The 17,615-nt window shown below is 38.9% G+C and overlaps 1 protein-coding gene across 1 annotated transcript in view; it reads right to left on the reverse strand.

The window, feature by feature from the left end:
- The window catches only part of LOC103198379 (leucyl and cystinyl aminopeptidase), an 88,066-nt gene that overhangs the window by 12,605 nt on the left and 57,846 nt on the right, over nt 1-17,615 (reverse strand). The window contains exons 11-12 of the mRNA XM_007942540.2: nt 12,976-13,159; nt 11,034-11,190 (exon numbers count right to left, since the gene is read on the reverse strand). Coding sequence (XP_007940731.1) covers nt 11,034-11,190; nt 12,976-13,159 — 341 coding nt within the window. The remainder of the gene's footprint in view (nt 1-11,033; nt 11,191-12,975; nt 13,160-17,615) is intronic.

Here is a 17,615-nt window from a genome sequence, read left to right on the forward strand (position 1 = left end):
CATCCCATTTGTGGTATATTCTTGTCAAAGTGGCACTAGGTAACCAGAAAAGAACATGGTACTGAGAGAGAGGGGTGCGGCTCTGACAGATACCTAAAATGTGGAAACAGGAGTGGAGTGTGTCCTTGATCTGAAACCCCAGCAGAGAAACCCCAGCATGTGGCATGAGAGATGGCAGCAGCAGAGCCCAGAGACCGGCATGAGACAGCGACAGCCTTACCAGTCCACAGAGAAGCAAGCTGGATGCCACTGAATAGGTGGCTTCCTGGCAGAGTGGGTTGCCTTCAGGCATTAATTGGTAGAAGAGGCCAGCATGAAAGGGAGTAGCAGGTTGGCTGGCCCATGGAGCAAAAGAAAGCTGAGTGTCATCTGGGCAGGAAGATTCCTGGTGGAGTGGGTTGCCCTTGGGCATTGATCGGCAGAAGCAGAAAGACCAAGGAAATGGGAAGCAGAGCTGCCTCAGCCTCAAGGGTAGGACCATGGCCTTTGGAGGTGGAACCACCACAGCCCTCTAGGTTTCAAAGAGCCATACCTTCAACAACTTGGTTCTGGAGTGTGGGGCTGCTTGTTCCTGTGAGCCAGTGTGATGGAGCCATAGCCACTGCCCAAGAGTGAGGGGGCGGGGCTGCCATGCCCAAGAGGGAAAGGAACGGGGCCCGTCAGGCCAAGAGGGTGAGGTCACCACTCAGGAACTAGAGGACTGGAGCCACCCAGTGCAGGAGATCTGTACAGATACTATCCACTGAAGATTTGTATAGGTGCCAAGTTGACAAGGGGTGGAACTGTGGTGGTTAAGGCTGTGTGTCAACTTGGCTGGGCAGCTGAATGTAGTTATTCCCCATGGTGAGAATGATAATTAACTCCATGGTGGAATGTACTGAAGTAGCTGATTAGCTGCTTTAGGGATGTGGTCTGCTTCCCATATATAAAGAACAGCTTTGGGAACGGTCTCTAGCTTATGGCACACTTGACCCTGCACGTAGCCATGCAGCTGTTCAGCAGCCTGCCATGCTCTGCCAATTCCAGGACTTTCAATGGACTTGAATTAATGGCTTGTGTGTTGTTTGGTAACATCAGGACTGTGCCATTTTATGTCGATCTTGGCCTTGTAAGCCTCAGCAGCCAGTAATTGCCTGAGTGAAAAGATGCCTCCAGCTTCAGTGGACCAGGAGCAAGAAGCAGGACTGAAGCCCAAGGTTGAGGGGCTTTCATCCAACGCCTAGAATCTGGCACTTTGAACTTGAACTTCTAGCTTCCTAAACTGTAAAAGAATACACTCCTGTTTGTTCAAGCCATCCCATTTGTGGCATATTTCTGTCAGAGCAGCACTAGGTAACCAGAATGTTGACTTTTAAGACAAAAACCACCATAAGAGACAAGGAAGGACATTATATAATGATTAAAGGATCACTTGAACAGAAGGACATAACATAATAAATATCTATGCACCCAATGAAAAAGCACCAAAACACATAAACCAGACTCTAACAGAACTGAAGGAGCTCTGGTAGCATAGTGCCTAAAGGCACTTGACTGCTAACCAGGAGGCTGGCAGTTCAAACCCACCAGCCACTCCTCGGAAGGAAAGTTGGGCAATCCTACTTCCATAGTGATAACTGCCTCGGAAACCCAAGGAGGGGTTGCTAGGAGTTGGGGCCGACTCGATAGCAAATAACAGCAACAACAACAACAACAGAACTGAAAAGAGAAACAGATGACTCAACAGTCACAATACAAAAAAAAAAAAAACAAAAAACCCAAACAACAAACTGTCGTTGAGTTGATTAGACTCCTAGCGACCTTTCCTTGGGTTTCCGAGATATCTCCACAGAAGCAGATTGCCCAAGCTTCCTTTCGAGGAGTAAGTAGTGGATTTAAACCTCCAGGCTTCTGGTCAGCAGTCAAATGCCTTAGGCACACTATACCACCAGAGCTCCCACAGTCACAGTAGGAGACTTTAATACACCACTTTCAATCACAGACAGAACAACTGGAAAGAAACTCAACAAAGACACAAAAAACTAAACAATACAATTCACCAACTTGACCTTATAGACATCTACAGAACACTTCATCTAACAACAGCCAAATATACATTCTTTTGCAATGCACATTGAACATTCTCCATGACAGACCACATGTCAGGCCATAAAACAAGCTTAATAAATTTAAAAACACTGAAATCCTGCAAAGCATCTTCTCAGATCACAATGTTATAAAATTAGAAATCAACAATAGGAAGATGAACAGAAAAAGAAAAACACATGAAAACTGAACAACACCCTCCTTGAAAATGAATGGGTAGTAGAAGAAATAAAAAATGAAATTCAAAACTTCCTTGAATCAAATGGGAAATGAAAACACATAAGATCAAAATCATTGGGAGACAGCAAAAGCAGTGATCAGAGGCCAATTTATAGCAAAAACTGCACACATCAAAAAAGAAGAAAGAGCCAAAATTAACATCTTAACCCAACATCCCCAACACTTAGAAAAAGAGCAGGAAAAAAAGCCTACAGTCACCAGAATAAATGAAATAATAAAGATGCAGAAATAAATGAAACAGAAAATAGAAAGACAATAGAAAAAATTCAACAAAACCAGAAGTTGGTTCTATGTAAAGATTAATAAAATTGACACACCACTGGCAAATTTAACAAAGGAAAAGAGGGAAAGAATACAAATATGAAATGAATTGGGTGACACCATAACAGAACCAACAGAAATTAAAAAGATAGTATCAGGATACTATGAAGAACTATACTACACATATTTGAAAATTAAGAAATGGACATATTTCTAGAAACATACTACTTACCTAAACTAACAGAGGCTGAGGAGGAAAATTTAAACAAACACATAACAAAAGAAGAAACCGAACAGGTCATAAAAAAAATGATCAACAAAAAAGGCCTTGGCCCAGACGGTTTCACTGTCAAATTCTACCGGACATTCAGAGAACTAACACCAATCCTAATCAAACCATTCCAGAGCACAGAAAAAGATGGAATCCTCCAAAATTCATTTTATGAAGCAAGTATAACCTTGATACCAAAACCAGGCAAACACATCACTCAAAAGGAAAACTACAGACCAATATCCCTCATGAATATAGATGGAAGAACTGTAACAAAATTCTAGCCAACAGACTCTAACAACATATCAAAAAAATAATACCTTATGACCAAGTGGGGTTCATGTCAAGTATGCAAGGACGATTCAAATTAGAAAAACAATCAACATCATCCACCACATAAATCAAACAAAGGAAAAGAACCACACGATCACATAAATCGATGCAGAAAAGGCATTTGATAAAATCCAACAACTATTCCTGACAAAAACTGTCTGCAAAATAGGAATAGAAAAGAAATTCCTCAATACAAAAAAGGGCATATATGCAAAACCAACAATCAACATTATTCTCAATGGAGAGAGACTGAAATTATTCCCCTTGTGAACAGAAACCAGATAAGATGCCCTCTATCACCTCTTCTACTCAACAATGTATTGGAAGTAATAGCCAGGGCAATAAGGTAAGAAAAGGAAATCAAAGACATCCAAATTGGCAGAGAAGAAGTCAAACTATCCCTATCTGCTGATGATATGATCCTATACATAGAAAATCCAAGAGACTCAGCAAAAAAAAACTACTGGAACTAATTGAAAGATTTAGCATAGAGGAAGGATAAAAGATCAACATAAAAAATCAGTTGGATTCCTCTACAGTAGCAAAGACTGCTGAAAAGGAAATAAGGAAAATCAATACCACTTACAATAGCTACTAAAAAATTAAAATACTTGGGAATAAATTTCACTTCTTCTTGTTAGGTGCTGTCAAGTCATCTTTGACTCAGAGTGACCATATGCACAGCAGAACGAAACACTGCACGATCCTGTGCCAGCCTCATGATCCCTGCTACACCTGAGCCCATCACCACAGTCACTGTGTCAATCCATCTCATTGAAGACCTTCCCCTTCTTCATTGACCCTCCACTTTACCAAACGTGATATCCTTCTCCTGGGAATGGTTCCTTCTGACAACATGAGCCAAGTAGGTGAGATGAAGTCTGGCCATTCTTGCTTCCAAGAAGCAGTCCAGCTGCACTTCTTCCAGGACAGATTTGTTAGTCCTTTTAGCAGACTACAGTACTCGCAGCATTCTTCTCCAACACCACAACTCAAAAGGGTCAACTCTTCTTTGGTCTTCCTTATTCATTGTCCAGCTCTCACAAGCATAAGAAAGCAACTGAAAATCCATGGCTTGGCTTAGGTGCACCTTAGTCTTCAAGGGGACATCTTTGCTCTTCAGCACTTGAAAAGAGATCTTTTGCAGCAGATTTGCCCAATACCATACGTCTTTTGATGTCTTGACTGTTGCTTCCATTGGTGTTGATTGCAAAACCAAGTAATATGCAAAACCAAGAAAAATCTTTTCTCCATTTATCATGAAGCTGTTTACTGGACCAGTTGTGAGGATTTTTGTTTTCTGTATATTGAGGTGTAATCCATACTGCAGACTGTAGTCTTTAATCTTCATCAGTTAACTGCTTCAAGTCATCCTCACTTTCAGCAAGCAAAGTTGTGTCATCTGCATATTACAGGTTGTTAGTAAGTCTTTTTCCAATCCTGATGCTATGTTCTTCTTCATATAGTCCAGATTCTTGGATTATTTGCTCAGTATACAAGTTGAATAAATATGGTGAAAGGATACAACCTTGACACACTCCCTTCTTGATTTTGAACCATGCAGAATCCCCTTGTTCTGTTCGAACAGCTTCCTGATCTATGTACAGCTTCCTCATGAGTACAATCAAGTGTTCTGGAGTTCCCATTCTTCTCAATGTTATCCATAATTTGTTATGATCCACACAATCGAATGCTTTTGCATAGTCAATAAAACGCAAGTAAACATCTTCCTGGTATTCTTTGCTTTCAGCCAAGATCCACCTGACATCAGCAATGATATCCCTTGTTCCACGTCCTCTTCTAAATCCAGCTTGCATTTCTGGAAGCTGTCAATATACCAATGCAACCGATTTTGAATTACCTTCAGTGAGATTTTACTTGCATGCAATATTAATGATACTGTTTGATAATTTCCACATTCTGTGGGATCATCTTTCTTTGGAATCCACAAATATGGATCTTTTCCAGTCAGTTGGCCAGGTAGCTGTCTTCCAAAGCTCTTGGCATAGCTGAGTGAGTGCCTCCATTGCGGCACCTGTTTGTTGAAACATCCCAATGGGTATTCCGTCAATACCTGGAACCTTGTTCTTTGCCAAATCCTTCAGTGCAGCTTTGACTTCTTCCTTCAGTACCACTGGTTCTTGATCATATGCCACCTCCTGAAATGGATGAACACCAACCAACTCTTTTTGGTACAGTAACTCTTTGTATTCCTTCCATCACCTTTTGAGGTTTCCTGCATCATTCAATATTTTGCCCACAGACTCTTTCAATATTGCAACTCAGGGCTTAAATTTTTTTCTCAGTTCTTTCACTTGAGAAATCCTGAGCATGTTCTTCCCTTTTGGTTTTCTAACTCCAGGTCTTTGCACATTTCATTACAGTAATTGGCTTTGTCTTCTCCAGCTGTTCCTTGAAATCTTCTGTTCAGCTCTTTTATCTTGTCATTTCTTCCATTTGCTTTAGTTACTCTCTGCTTAAGGACACGTTTCAGAGTCTCTTCTGACATCCATTTTTGTCTTTTCTTCCTTTCTTGTCTTTTTAATGACCCCTTGCTTTCTTCATGGATGATGTTCTTGATGTCATCCCACAATTCCTGTTTTTCAGTCACTTGTGTTCATTGCATCAAATTTATTCTTTAGATGGTCTCTAAATTCAGGAGGGCTATTATCAACATCTTATTTTTGCTCTTGTGGACTTGTTTTGTCTTCAACTTCACCTTGAACGCACATATGAGCAGTTGACGGTCTGTTCCACAATCAGCTCCTGGCCTTGTTTTGGCTGAAGATATTTAACTTCTCCATTGCCTCTTGCCACAGATGTAGTCAATCTGATTCCTGTGTTTTCCATCTGGTGAAGTCCACACGTATATCCACTGCTTATGTTGTTGAAAAAAGGTATTTGCAATGAAGAAGTCATTGGTCTTGCAAAATTCTATCATGTGATCTCCAGCATTATTTCTATCACCAAATCCTTATTTTCCAACTACTAGTAACTCTTCTTTGTTTACAACTTTTGCATTCTAGTCACCAGTGACAATCAACACATCTTGATTGCATGTTCAGTCAATTTCAGACTGCAGAAGTTGATAAAAATCTTCAATTTCCTTATCTTTGGCTTTGGTGGTTGGTACATAAATTTGAATAATTGTCATATTAACTGGTCTTCCTAGTAAGCATATGGATATTATCCTATCACCGACAGCACTGCACTTCAGGATAGATCTTTTGAAACAGTCTTTGTGATGATGAATGCCACACCACTCTTCTTCAATTTGTCATCCTTGGCTGATTCAAAATGGCCCAAACCAGTCTATATCAGCTCACTAATGCCTAGATCTTTATGCATTCCATTTCATTTTTGACAACCTCCAATTTTCCCAGATTCATACTTCATACATTCCATGTTCCAATTATTAATGGATATTTACATGTTTGTTGTGATACATCAGCCAATGGAGGTTCCAAAAGCTTTACTCTATCCATATCGTTAAGGCTGTCTCTACTCTGAGGAGTCAAGCTCTTTTCCAGTCACATTTTGAGTGCCTTCCGAACTGATGGGCTCATCTTCCGGCACTGTATTGGACAATGTTTCAGGGTTATTCATAAAGTTTTCCAGTAATATATTAGTGTATATTAGTCCAGTAAATGGTGTTTCACTGCTATTTTTAAGGTTTTCACTGGTCAATTCTTTGAGAAGTGGATGGCCTCTTCCTTCTTCTGAGTCTGTCTTAGCCTGCAAGTTCTGCTGAAACCTGTCCACCATGAGTAACCCTACTGGCATTTTACAATACAGGTGGCATAACCTCCAGCCTTACAGCAACACATAAGCCAACAACAAACTGACAGACAAGTTCGTCTTCCTTAGTTGTTCCCAACCCCTCTGCACCCACCTACCTCAGGGCTTAAACTAGAACCAACCCCAAAAGAAAAGCAGCCTCTGAGCCCCGGACCTGTCTACCTCAGACTCTGGCCTTGAAACAGAGCTGTTCCCAACTGAAAAGCAGTCCTTGAGTCCCACCCTCACCTGCCTCAGGCTCCGGCCTTCAAAAAGAGCTGCCAACAATTGAAAAACGGCCCCCAAGCCCTGGGCCTGCCTATCTTAGGTCCTGGCCTTAAAATAGAGCCTCCCTCAAGTGAAAAGCAGCCTCTGAGCCCCACACTCACTGTTGTTGTTGTTGTTGTTATGTGCTGTTGAGTTGGACCCGACTCATAGCGACCCCTCCTTCGGTTTCTGAGGCAGTATCACTATGAACAGATTGCCCTATCTTCCTTCCAAGGAGTGGCTACTGGGTTTGAGCTGCCAGCATTCTGGTTAGCAGTCAAGTGCCTTAGGCACCATACTACCAGAGCTCCCTAGGGACACAAAAGACCTGTTCAAAGAAAACTACACATCACTACTCCAAGAAACCACAAGAGACCTACATAAATGGAAGAACATACCACACTTGTGGATAGAAGATTGAACATTGTGAAAATGTCAATACTACCCAAAGCAATCTATACATTCAATGCAATCCCAATCCAGATCCCATCAACATTCTTTAGGGATATGGAAAAAACTATCAATAATTTTATATGGAAAAGAAAGACCCCTTGAATAAGCAAAGCACTACTGAAAAAGAAGAACAAAAAGTAGGAGGTCTTGCACGCCGGTATCTCAAAATCTACAATATAGCCACAGTAGTCAAAACAGCCTGGTACTGACACAATGACAGACACACAGACTGGTGGAACAGAACTGAGAACCCAGAAATAGATCCGTGACTTATGGCCAGCTGATTTTTGACAAAGGGCTAAAATCCATTAAAGAGGGAAGAAATGGTCTCTGTAACAAATGGTGCCATCAAAACTGGATATCCAAAAATGAAATAAGATCTGTACCTCACACCATACACAAAAAATAACTCCAGATGGATCAAAGACTTAAATGTGAAACCTAAAACTATTAAGTTCCTCAAGGAAAAAACCGGGGCAAGTTTGTTGTTATTGTTATTGTTATGTGCTATTGAGTCAGACCCGACTCATGCAACCCCTCCTTGGGTTTCCAAGGCAGTATCACTATGGAAGTAGATTGCCCAACCTTCCTTCTAAGGGGTAGCTGGTGGGCTTGAACCACCAGCCTTCTGGGTAGCAGTCAAATGCCTTAGGCACTATGCTACCAGAGCTCCTGGGGCAAATTTAGGGGCCCTAATTTATGGTATAACCCAAAATGTACAAACAGCTGAAGATAAAGTAGATGAATGGAACCTTCTAAAAATTAAATTTGTATGTACTTCAAAAGACTTCTCCTAAAGAGTAAAAAGAGAAGCTACAGATTAGGAAAAAAATATTTGGCAACAACATATCTGACAAAGGACTTATCTCTAAAATTTATAGAAAACTCCAACACTTCAACAACAAAAAGATTAACAATTCAATTAAAAATGGGCAGAAGACATGAGCAGACACTTCACCACAGAAGATATTCAGGCGGCCAGCAAACACATGAAGGAATTTTAACGAGCATTAGCCAACAGAGAGATGCCAATCAAAGTAACAATGAGATACCACTCACCCCAGCACTAATGGCAAAGTTCAACAAGACAGAAAACAACAAATGCTGTTGAGGATGTGGAGAGATTGGGACTCTTCTACACTGCTGGTGGGACTGTCAAATGATACAACCACTGTGGAAAGCAGTACAGCAATTCCTTAAAAAGCTGGAATTAGAAATACCATTTGACCCAGCAATCCTACAACTAGGTATGTATCCTAAAGAATTGACAGCCAGGACAAGAACAAATACATGCACACCCATGCTCATTGCAGCACTATTTACAATAGCAAAAAGATGGAAACAATCTGCATGCTCATCAACAGAAGAATGGATAACTAAACTATGGTACATACACACAGTGGAATACTATGTAATACTGAAGAATAAGGTAGAATCTGCAAAACACCACAGCACATGCATGAACTTGAAGGACATCACATTGAGTGAAGTAAGTCAATCAGAGAAGGACAAATATAATATTAGTTCACTATTGTAGAAAGTAAAGGTTTATATATGGAAGGAAACGTCCTTTGTTGGTTACCAGGGGTGGGAGGGGAGTAGAGGGAACACAGCCAAAAAAAAAAGAAGCATTTATCCATGTCACTTTAGTTTTATGTATTTCACTGTACATAAATTATATTTCAATAAAATATATTTTTAAAAAATAGCAAGAAAGAAACAGCTTTAATTTTTCTAATTAAAAGTTATTGTTTGAAAGGTGTCACTGCTAAAACACAAATTAGTTTAAAATACAGTGATATAAAGATAGGCTAATCTGGGTTTTAAACTAAGCTTTATAACTTTATAACATACTAGATAAGGGAGTCTAGTCTCTTCATTTATCTAATTGAGGTAGAATTATCTATCTCTTGGCATTGTCTCAGCACATAAAACACTCAGCCTGGTGTCTAGAATATAATAAATACTCAAATGCTCTTGTTTCTAGAGTAGTTCATTCAATTATTCATTTAACAAACATTTACTAGTGTCACTAAGGGCCAGATCATGTTCTAGGCACTGGTTTGTATTAAGGCTGGTAGCTGAAAGCTTTATAGCCTGCTTCTGCTAAAAATCTTAATTAGAAGAGACATCAGAAGTCATCTCACTCAAGATTATGAGTAGGGATGGGAAAGGCTCCTTTGGGGTCAATCAGAAATATGCAAGGGGAAGGCTGACAGGGGGCTTTTCAAATTCCTTATAGCCCAATCGCCCTGGACTCCCTCCTCCACTCAGAGGCATGCATGAGATGAGAGCTCATCACAGGAGATGCGCAGGAGCACAGCAAGAGAAGCAGAGAGAAGGTTGTTTATAAGAAATATTTAATTCAACCCCCTTCATCATTTCCCCAGTGAGGAAACCAAAACCTCCAAGACTAATTCTAATTTCTGGCCCATTCAATATTTACTTCAGCTTCTTAAAGCTAAGTTTTGCCTGGGTCCCCAGGAAACCCAACTAATTTACAAAGTAAATTTTGTTGTCAGATGTGCTGATTCAGAGAATTAGGGAAAACAAAGATTCGATCACTCACTCCAAGCTTTTAAAGATTTGGCCAGCAATTTAATACTTAAAATGTTGAAAGTAACAACTCTTAAAATCATTTTTAAGACAAGCAAAATGTTTCTGGTTTTCAGAAAAACATATCTACACAGACCAAGAAAAAAAAAAACTAACTCACTGCTGTCGAGTTGGACCCTACTCATAGTGATCCCTCCTTGGGTTTCCGAGGCGGTATATCTCTATGGAAGTAGACTGCCCAGTCTTCCCTCTGGGGAATGGCTGGTAGGTTTGAATTGCCAACCTTCTGGTTAGCAGTCAAATGCCTTAGGCACTACGCCACATATCTGCTCTTTTATCATTATTCACAAGAGGTATAAGTAAAGGTATAAAGTATAAGAGGTAAAAACTTCTCTAACAGAATATTCTCAATACCTACAATACTTGTCACTTTATAATGACTAATGGAAAAATAATGAGATTTACTTTGCAAAAGAACCAATTTCAAGCATCCATTATGTAAAAATAAATCAGGATTTAAACAAAAGCATTTTCTTTTCATGTAATCTTGATTTGACAGCAGTGACAGAAGCCTACATTTTGATATTCCAACAAGACCACATCATCACTTTACCAACTTCATAGCACACAATGACATTTTCATCCAAAGTAAAGATTCCACAACTAGCAAAGCTGAGAAAATGGAATGTAACTGGTTGCTTTTTCAGCCCACTACTAGTTGAATAGAAGTCTGTGCATAACAATATTAAAGTCAAGCAACAAAGAGAAATTGGCAGAAAGGCACACCTACCACCAGTCTTGAGGCCAGATCCATGTATCCCAGTTTTTCAAGGAGGTTATAGATGAGGCCTGTCTGGAAGAGAGCTTCAGTGATGGGTGCAGTGTGCGTCTCATTTCCAAGGTAGTCAATCAAATCAAAGGCCCTCTGAAGAGGTACCTTGCCGATGCTAAAAGAGTAAAAGAAGATAAAAAGTAAATATGCAGACAGACAAAAGAATTCCACACATGCTGAAAGAGAAACTTCAGCCATAGCAAGCTGCCATCTAGATGCAATGATGGGTCTCTCCTCGTCAAGAGCAAAGAAGAAAGAAGAAAACCAAAATTAATGGAAACAATCAGTCCTAGTGACTGGTACACCATCTAATCTGCAGCCTATACAACTATGAGACCAGACGAACTAGATGGTGCCCGGCTACCACTGTCATCCACTTGGAAGGGATGTAGGAGATCCTGGATAGAGAGGGAGAACAATGTGGAACAAAACTCAAAATCATTTGGAGGGGAAAAAAAAAAAAAAAAAGATGGTGGGGACCAGGTTTGCTGGTCCAATAGAGCCTGATGGGACCACTGAGACTATGGCCCCTAGCTGCCCTTCAGGTCTGGAATTGAACCCACATCTGTGGTTTCCAGCCAAGCAAAGTACAGGCATGTGAGTTAAACATTTACCTCAAGTAGACACACGCCCTGGAGAGAACAATCATGGGAGAAGGAAGGGCTGCTTATGCACAGGGAGACAGCTCAGGGTGCAGGAGAGAATGGAGGGATGGACACTGGGAAGAGGTAACTATGGGGAGGAAGTGGGAGGGGAGCTGTTGCATTGTGGTAAACTGTGGTCAATGACATGCGACAAAGTATATGTGAACTGCTGTAGGGAAAGCGAATTTGCTCTGTAAATCTCCACCCAAATCACAATAAATAATAATAAAAAAAAAACTTCAGCCACAGTGAATTTTAAAGACCTAAAATTTAAGCTTAGAGTGGTATTCTGTAGAGTTAGGGATTTTATCTTAGAATTTCATGTGACTCAAAGTAAAGATGCACATTTCAGAAGGGCAGATTTAAATAACAGCTCATCTTTATTCCACATCTGTAAATTGCTAACTAAGAAAGGTATTATAATATAATGTCTTGGATGAGAAAAGATGTAGAGTATTAATTTTATTTATTAATTACATTTATCAGCGGTGAGGAGGTGAAAGAGAGAATTTGAATTAAATTTTTTTTTCATTTCTTGGGAATTTGTCAAACTTAAGGCAAGAGCTGCTGTGAATTTTTGGTGAGCATATTTCAAAAATTAATCATTTTGTAGAAACTATAACAATGATGGCTGAGATTACAGAAGAAGGCCACTTTATAAAAAATGAACCAAAATGGAAAGGTCAAGAACGGCCAGACAGAACACATTTGAATGTTCCTAATTTCCAGGCCCATCAAAGATCTTAATTTGTAATCTTTTTATTCAGAGGATATCTATACATGAGATCACTGCCATTCTTGACTTCTTGACTCCTCACACAGTTAGTGAGGAGGCAAATAGAATACAGGAAAGGGGGCTCCAGTCATCAGGTGTCCTCAGACCAGTATTTAAAAACTAATTTCGTGCTTTAATCAGTGCTGCTTGCATAGAGATTTCTCATGAAATGAAATGAAGCTTGAATGTCTATCTCAATTTATTCAGCCAAATACGTATCTTGCTTGGTGGTATCTAGTTTAAAATAATATTTAAAGCTTGTTTTATGTTACTTAACTGTCTAATACGTTTGTAGCTGAATTTCTAAATAGGTTACAAAGTCTCTGAAGACAGGGAACATGTCTCATGTTTTCCAGACCTTCCAAAATGAGTTGTACTTAATAGGCAATGTTTGTTCTTTTGAACTACTTTTTCTGAAATGTTTCTTTCCGCACAATAACTACTGTTTAAAAAACAAACAAAGAAATCAACTATACTCTACCCTGCAAGTTCAAAGATGTTGTTGATGAGGTTGGCTCGGTCTCTGTCACTCAGAACATAAGGATTTGTTTTTAACTGTTTGATTAGTGCTTCCCAGTCCTCATCTTCATAGTGTACAATATAATAGCCATTCATGTTTATATTGACTTTGACCCACTGCACTTCTTCTGTAAGACTGATGACACCTAATACAGGTCAAAAAACAAAAGGGGTGGAAAAGGGGTGGAGGTAGAAGGAGAGGAAGGAAGATTACAGCACAAGAAAAAAAATATTAAATGAACAGTTTCAAAGTTAATATGGTGTACATATTTTTTACTGTGGTAAAAATATAGGTAACACAAAACATTTATCAATTCAAAATTCTTCCCCTGTACAGTTCAATTAAACAAATTAATTATATTGTACAGCCATCACCAAATCACTGTAACAAGTAACACATGCTCAGTTGGTAGAACATGAGACTCTTAATCCCAGGATTGTGGGTTCAGGCCGCATGCTGGCAATTTCATATTTTTATATTTAATTATTTTAACAAGAAATAAAGTATCTGCCTAATGTAGTTATTTGCATGTCAACAAAGACCACCACTCACTCATATAACAGTCATTTATTTACTGTGTATTATTGGCTCCAGGCTAGGCATTACAGATCAAAAGGTGAACAAGGTAGATATGTCTGCCCTCATGAATCTTAGTCTAATATAAACAGTCAAGAACGATACAGATGTGCTACTGAAAGAAAAGAAAAAAAATGTGTGGCATCCTGTGGAAGCACACAGAAGAAATGCTTAACGCCTCTAGGGCAGATCAGGAGACTTCCTGGAAAAAATGACATCTGTTGAGACCTAAGGATATGTAGGCATTAGTCAGGTGAGGAGGGTGGAGTAGGGGCCTAGGTGTTCAAAGCCCAGAGAGTGTCCATGGTCCATGCACTGAACTGGCTTTGAGGTTCATTATGGCTAGAGGAGACAGGGAAGGAGAAAGGGAGAATACTTATATGGAAAGCAGCGGGGGAAGACAGTGGAAGAACATGTGGTCCATCTCAGTCTTTGTCTTTTGCTATGTTAGCAAAGGAAGAACAAACAAAGCCATTTAGAAAGATGCATATTTACATCTAGCAAAATAAACACCAGGGCAGGCTTAAGGCTTCACTAGGCACAAATAGGGAATAACTGAGTTAAAAGATGATAGAAAAGTGATAGGCAGTTTTCATCTATAAATGACAAAGAGAACTGTTAGAAATTTCTACAGAACGATTCCAACTAAAGTGCCAAAAATGAGAAGTTAAAAAACTATACTATATAAACTTTTAAAATTCTTAACATTACTCATCAAGAAATGTCCTTTGAAGTTGGCTACAAGGATATAGATTTAACATAATTAAGATGCTTCCAAGCATTTTGAGGTTTATTATTAGAATGCATGCTCCGTGAGTTTACTATTTTATTCACTGCTATTCCCTCAGCCCCCAAAACAATGTACTTAGCAGGTACTCAAAAAATAATGAATTAATAATCAATATCTCATGACAAATATTTTAAAATCTAGTGTAAATGAAGTTTGTGGATATTTATGACAAGGTTTTTTTTCTATTTTAAAATTATGGAATAGTAGTTTATTATTATTATTATTTATAAGAGAAAGAAATACACAAATAAGAAAAAATAAGCTAAGCTCAGACAGTGACAACATTTTGGGGGTATATTTCCTGCCAATCTTTTTTCTATACATGTTTAAATTACTGTTGTATTTTATACAGTGGAGCTATATCTATTTATTTTTATTCTTTTTTTATTTAGATCTTCTCATCATTTTTCAACGTCTATGTACTGTTCAAACATCTGTGTAATATTCCACGTCAAGACTTACCTGAGTTTAACCAATCTCCTATTTGTAAACATGCAGACCATTTAAAAATCTTCATTATTATAAAATTATAGTACAGGCTTTTGTATATAAAATGCTTTGGAAACTCCTTTAAACATAAGGATTATATATGAAGTCAACTTCAAAAGCATGAATTAATTCAAAATTATCTGGTAGTTTTTATCTTAGTTACTCCAGTTCTACTGATACTGCAGAACATGTTTAAGAACATGTTAAGACGTACGTTGTGCCTTAACAGGACAAATCAGCTAATCAGTTTTTTTCATGAAATATTCCATATCAATTTCTGTGGCACTGTTAAGATACCAACAGATAGGAAAGCTCAATTATATTAAATAGACTTTATTTCTCTTTGCAGAGAATTAATTGTAAAGAGTACTTGTGATGGCAACAGTTGTGCTGTTGTGATTTGCCATCAACTCGGACCTGACTCATAGCGACCCCTCCTTGGGTTTCCAAGGCGGTATCAATATGGAAGTAGATTGCCCAACCCTCCTTCTGAGGAGTGGCTGGTGAGATGGAAGTGCCGAAGGTTCACAGACAAATGTCTTAGGCACTATGCTACCAGAGCTTATCCAAAAACATCAATGCTCTCCAGTTCAACAAAGACAATCTTCTAAGGGCTTTTGTAGAGAAGACTTTGAAAAGAAGGTCCAAAATCTTCATTACCCTATTATTATTATTATTATTTTTAAAGACAAGGAAAAGTAATTATGGTTATCATTCCACTGAATAGATGCAGGAAAATATGGCAAAACAGATTACTCTGGCTGATAAACAACTTGCTATATTGGAAACCTAGCCAAGCCCAGATGGTAGAGAGGAAGAATGCAGCTGGAAGTGCACTTGAAATTATTACTGGCACTGAGACGACAGAATATAAAGCCGTGCAGCCAACAACATAAAGAGAGGACAGTTATCATTCTTAAAAAATGAACCCATTAGTGTCTTTTAGGTCTTTTGAAAGATCTAGAAATGAGGACCTTAAACCACAGATATCAAAAAATAATAGCTTTGCACACAAGGGAGGTAACTGCATCCTGCAGCCCAAATGTGGATGCGGCTACCCTCATATGTTTTTAATTTAATAGAATCATTAACAGATTAACAGTTCAATTTTCAGTCTATTGAGTAGTAAAAAAGAGTGAGCAACTCCAATCTTAAATGGCAGAAGCCCAGATGATGTAATATAATACTGATCTTAAAAGAAAAAACCATTTGTCAATGAGTTATGAAAATCAACTACTGTTTTTTAAAAAGAAACATTAAAGCACAGAAATGAAAACAAAACATGTTTTTACTACAAACTTAAAAAATTTCCTGTCTGGTTTGTTCCAGAGAGCTAGCATGTTACAAGCAGGTGAATTACATCCCTCTTTTTCAAATGCTTTCTCTAATACTCCTTTCTTTCTCCTTTATTTTATTAGGGGGAAGATAAGGCAGGAGCAGTGGATGGTATATGATAAATATTTTAATTATGCATCCTTCCTAATTCTTCTTTCTCCTTGCCTTTTTAGTCCAATGGCACACCCTTAGTTTCTGATAAGTACTTCTGGTACAGTGACATTTGAATGTTTGAATTAGTTTTAATATAAAAATTTCCCATAATGAAAAAACTTGGCTTGAGTAAGAGCTGGGCAAGTGGGGGGAAGGAGGAGAGAGAGACAATCTTTATGAGTATATAGGTTGGAAAAATGGACCCTTTTCAGCTCTTCTCCCATACAACAAACATTATGTGTCCAAAATTAATATATGTGGAGAAAAATGACAATGATAGGGGCCAAATTTAATTTCTTTATGTACTAACCAGCAATCTTGAAATCAGAACACATGAAAATATACAAGTTTTAGGTGGAGTTCCGCCAAGACGGCGGACTAGGCAGAAAGACTGCACAGACCCTCTTCAACAAAGAAAAGGGAAACCAATTAACACAGACACAGAAGATAATCTTGGACCCCTGAGCCCTGAAGGGAAGGATATAGAAGTGGACGAAACCCTAACAAGCAGAAGAATTTGCATGAAAATACCAAAAAACAAGACATAAGGAGCTGTGGTCTGACAGCAATCCTGATGACACAGACAGTTTGGAGATTCCCGAGTGGTGGCAGGACCTAAGAATTAACCTAAAAATCACTCTGCTAGCCAGGGACTGCACAGAGGACTGTGCACGGCCATCGGGGAACAAACAGAGAAGGTGAAGAGAAAGGTGTGCTGAACTGTGGACTTTTGCCGGTCTGGAGGGTGCCACCATTTTGAAGGTTTAAAAAGTGGTTTGATTATTTTGGATATTTAAAGAGACAGCACTCTCGCAGATTCCTGGGGCTTAAGAACACGTTCTGCTTTCCAGCAACCCCAAGGACACGCCAGACCTGCAAGACTGAAAAGGTACGACATTCCTCTTGTTACAATTATACCCCACACCCGCTTGGTGAATGGAGGTGAGGCCATGCCCCACTCCCACCTACTTTCTGGGCCCACAGAAACTCCATCACAGTCTGTGTGCTCAGACGGAGCCTGGGTGCCCTGCCTTGTCCTCCACTGATTTTTTTTTTCCTCTCCTTTTTTATTTTTACTTTTTTCTTTTTTGCTTTCTTTTATCAGGTGATTAGTTTGCTTGTATTTCTGTTTTAAAACAACTAATATTATTAATACTTTTGTACTTTTTATTATTATTCTTAATCTTCCTCTACCAGGTCCTAGTTTTCAGCATTTTTTCTTTTCCCTGTGCCTGGTTGATTTTTTTTTTTTTTAATT

The sequence above is a fragment of the Orycteropus afer genome, unplaced genomic scaffold (assembly GCF_000298275.1).
Source record: "Orycteropus afer afer isolate SDZICR_OR568_19922 unplaced genomic scaffold, OryAfe1.0 scaffold00093, whole genome shotgun sequence".
NCBI lineage: Eukaryota > Metazoa > Chordata > Mammalia > Tubulidentata > Orycteropodidae > Orycteropus > Orycteropus afer.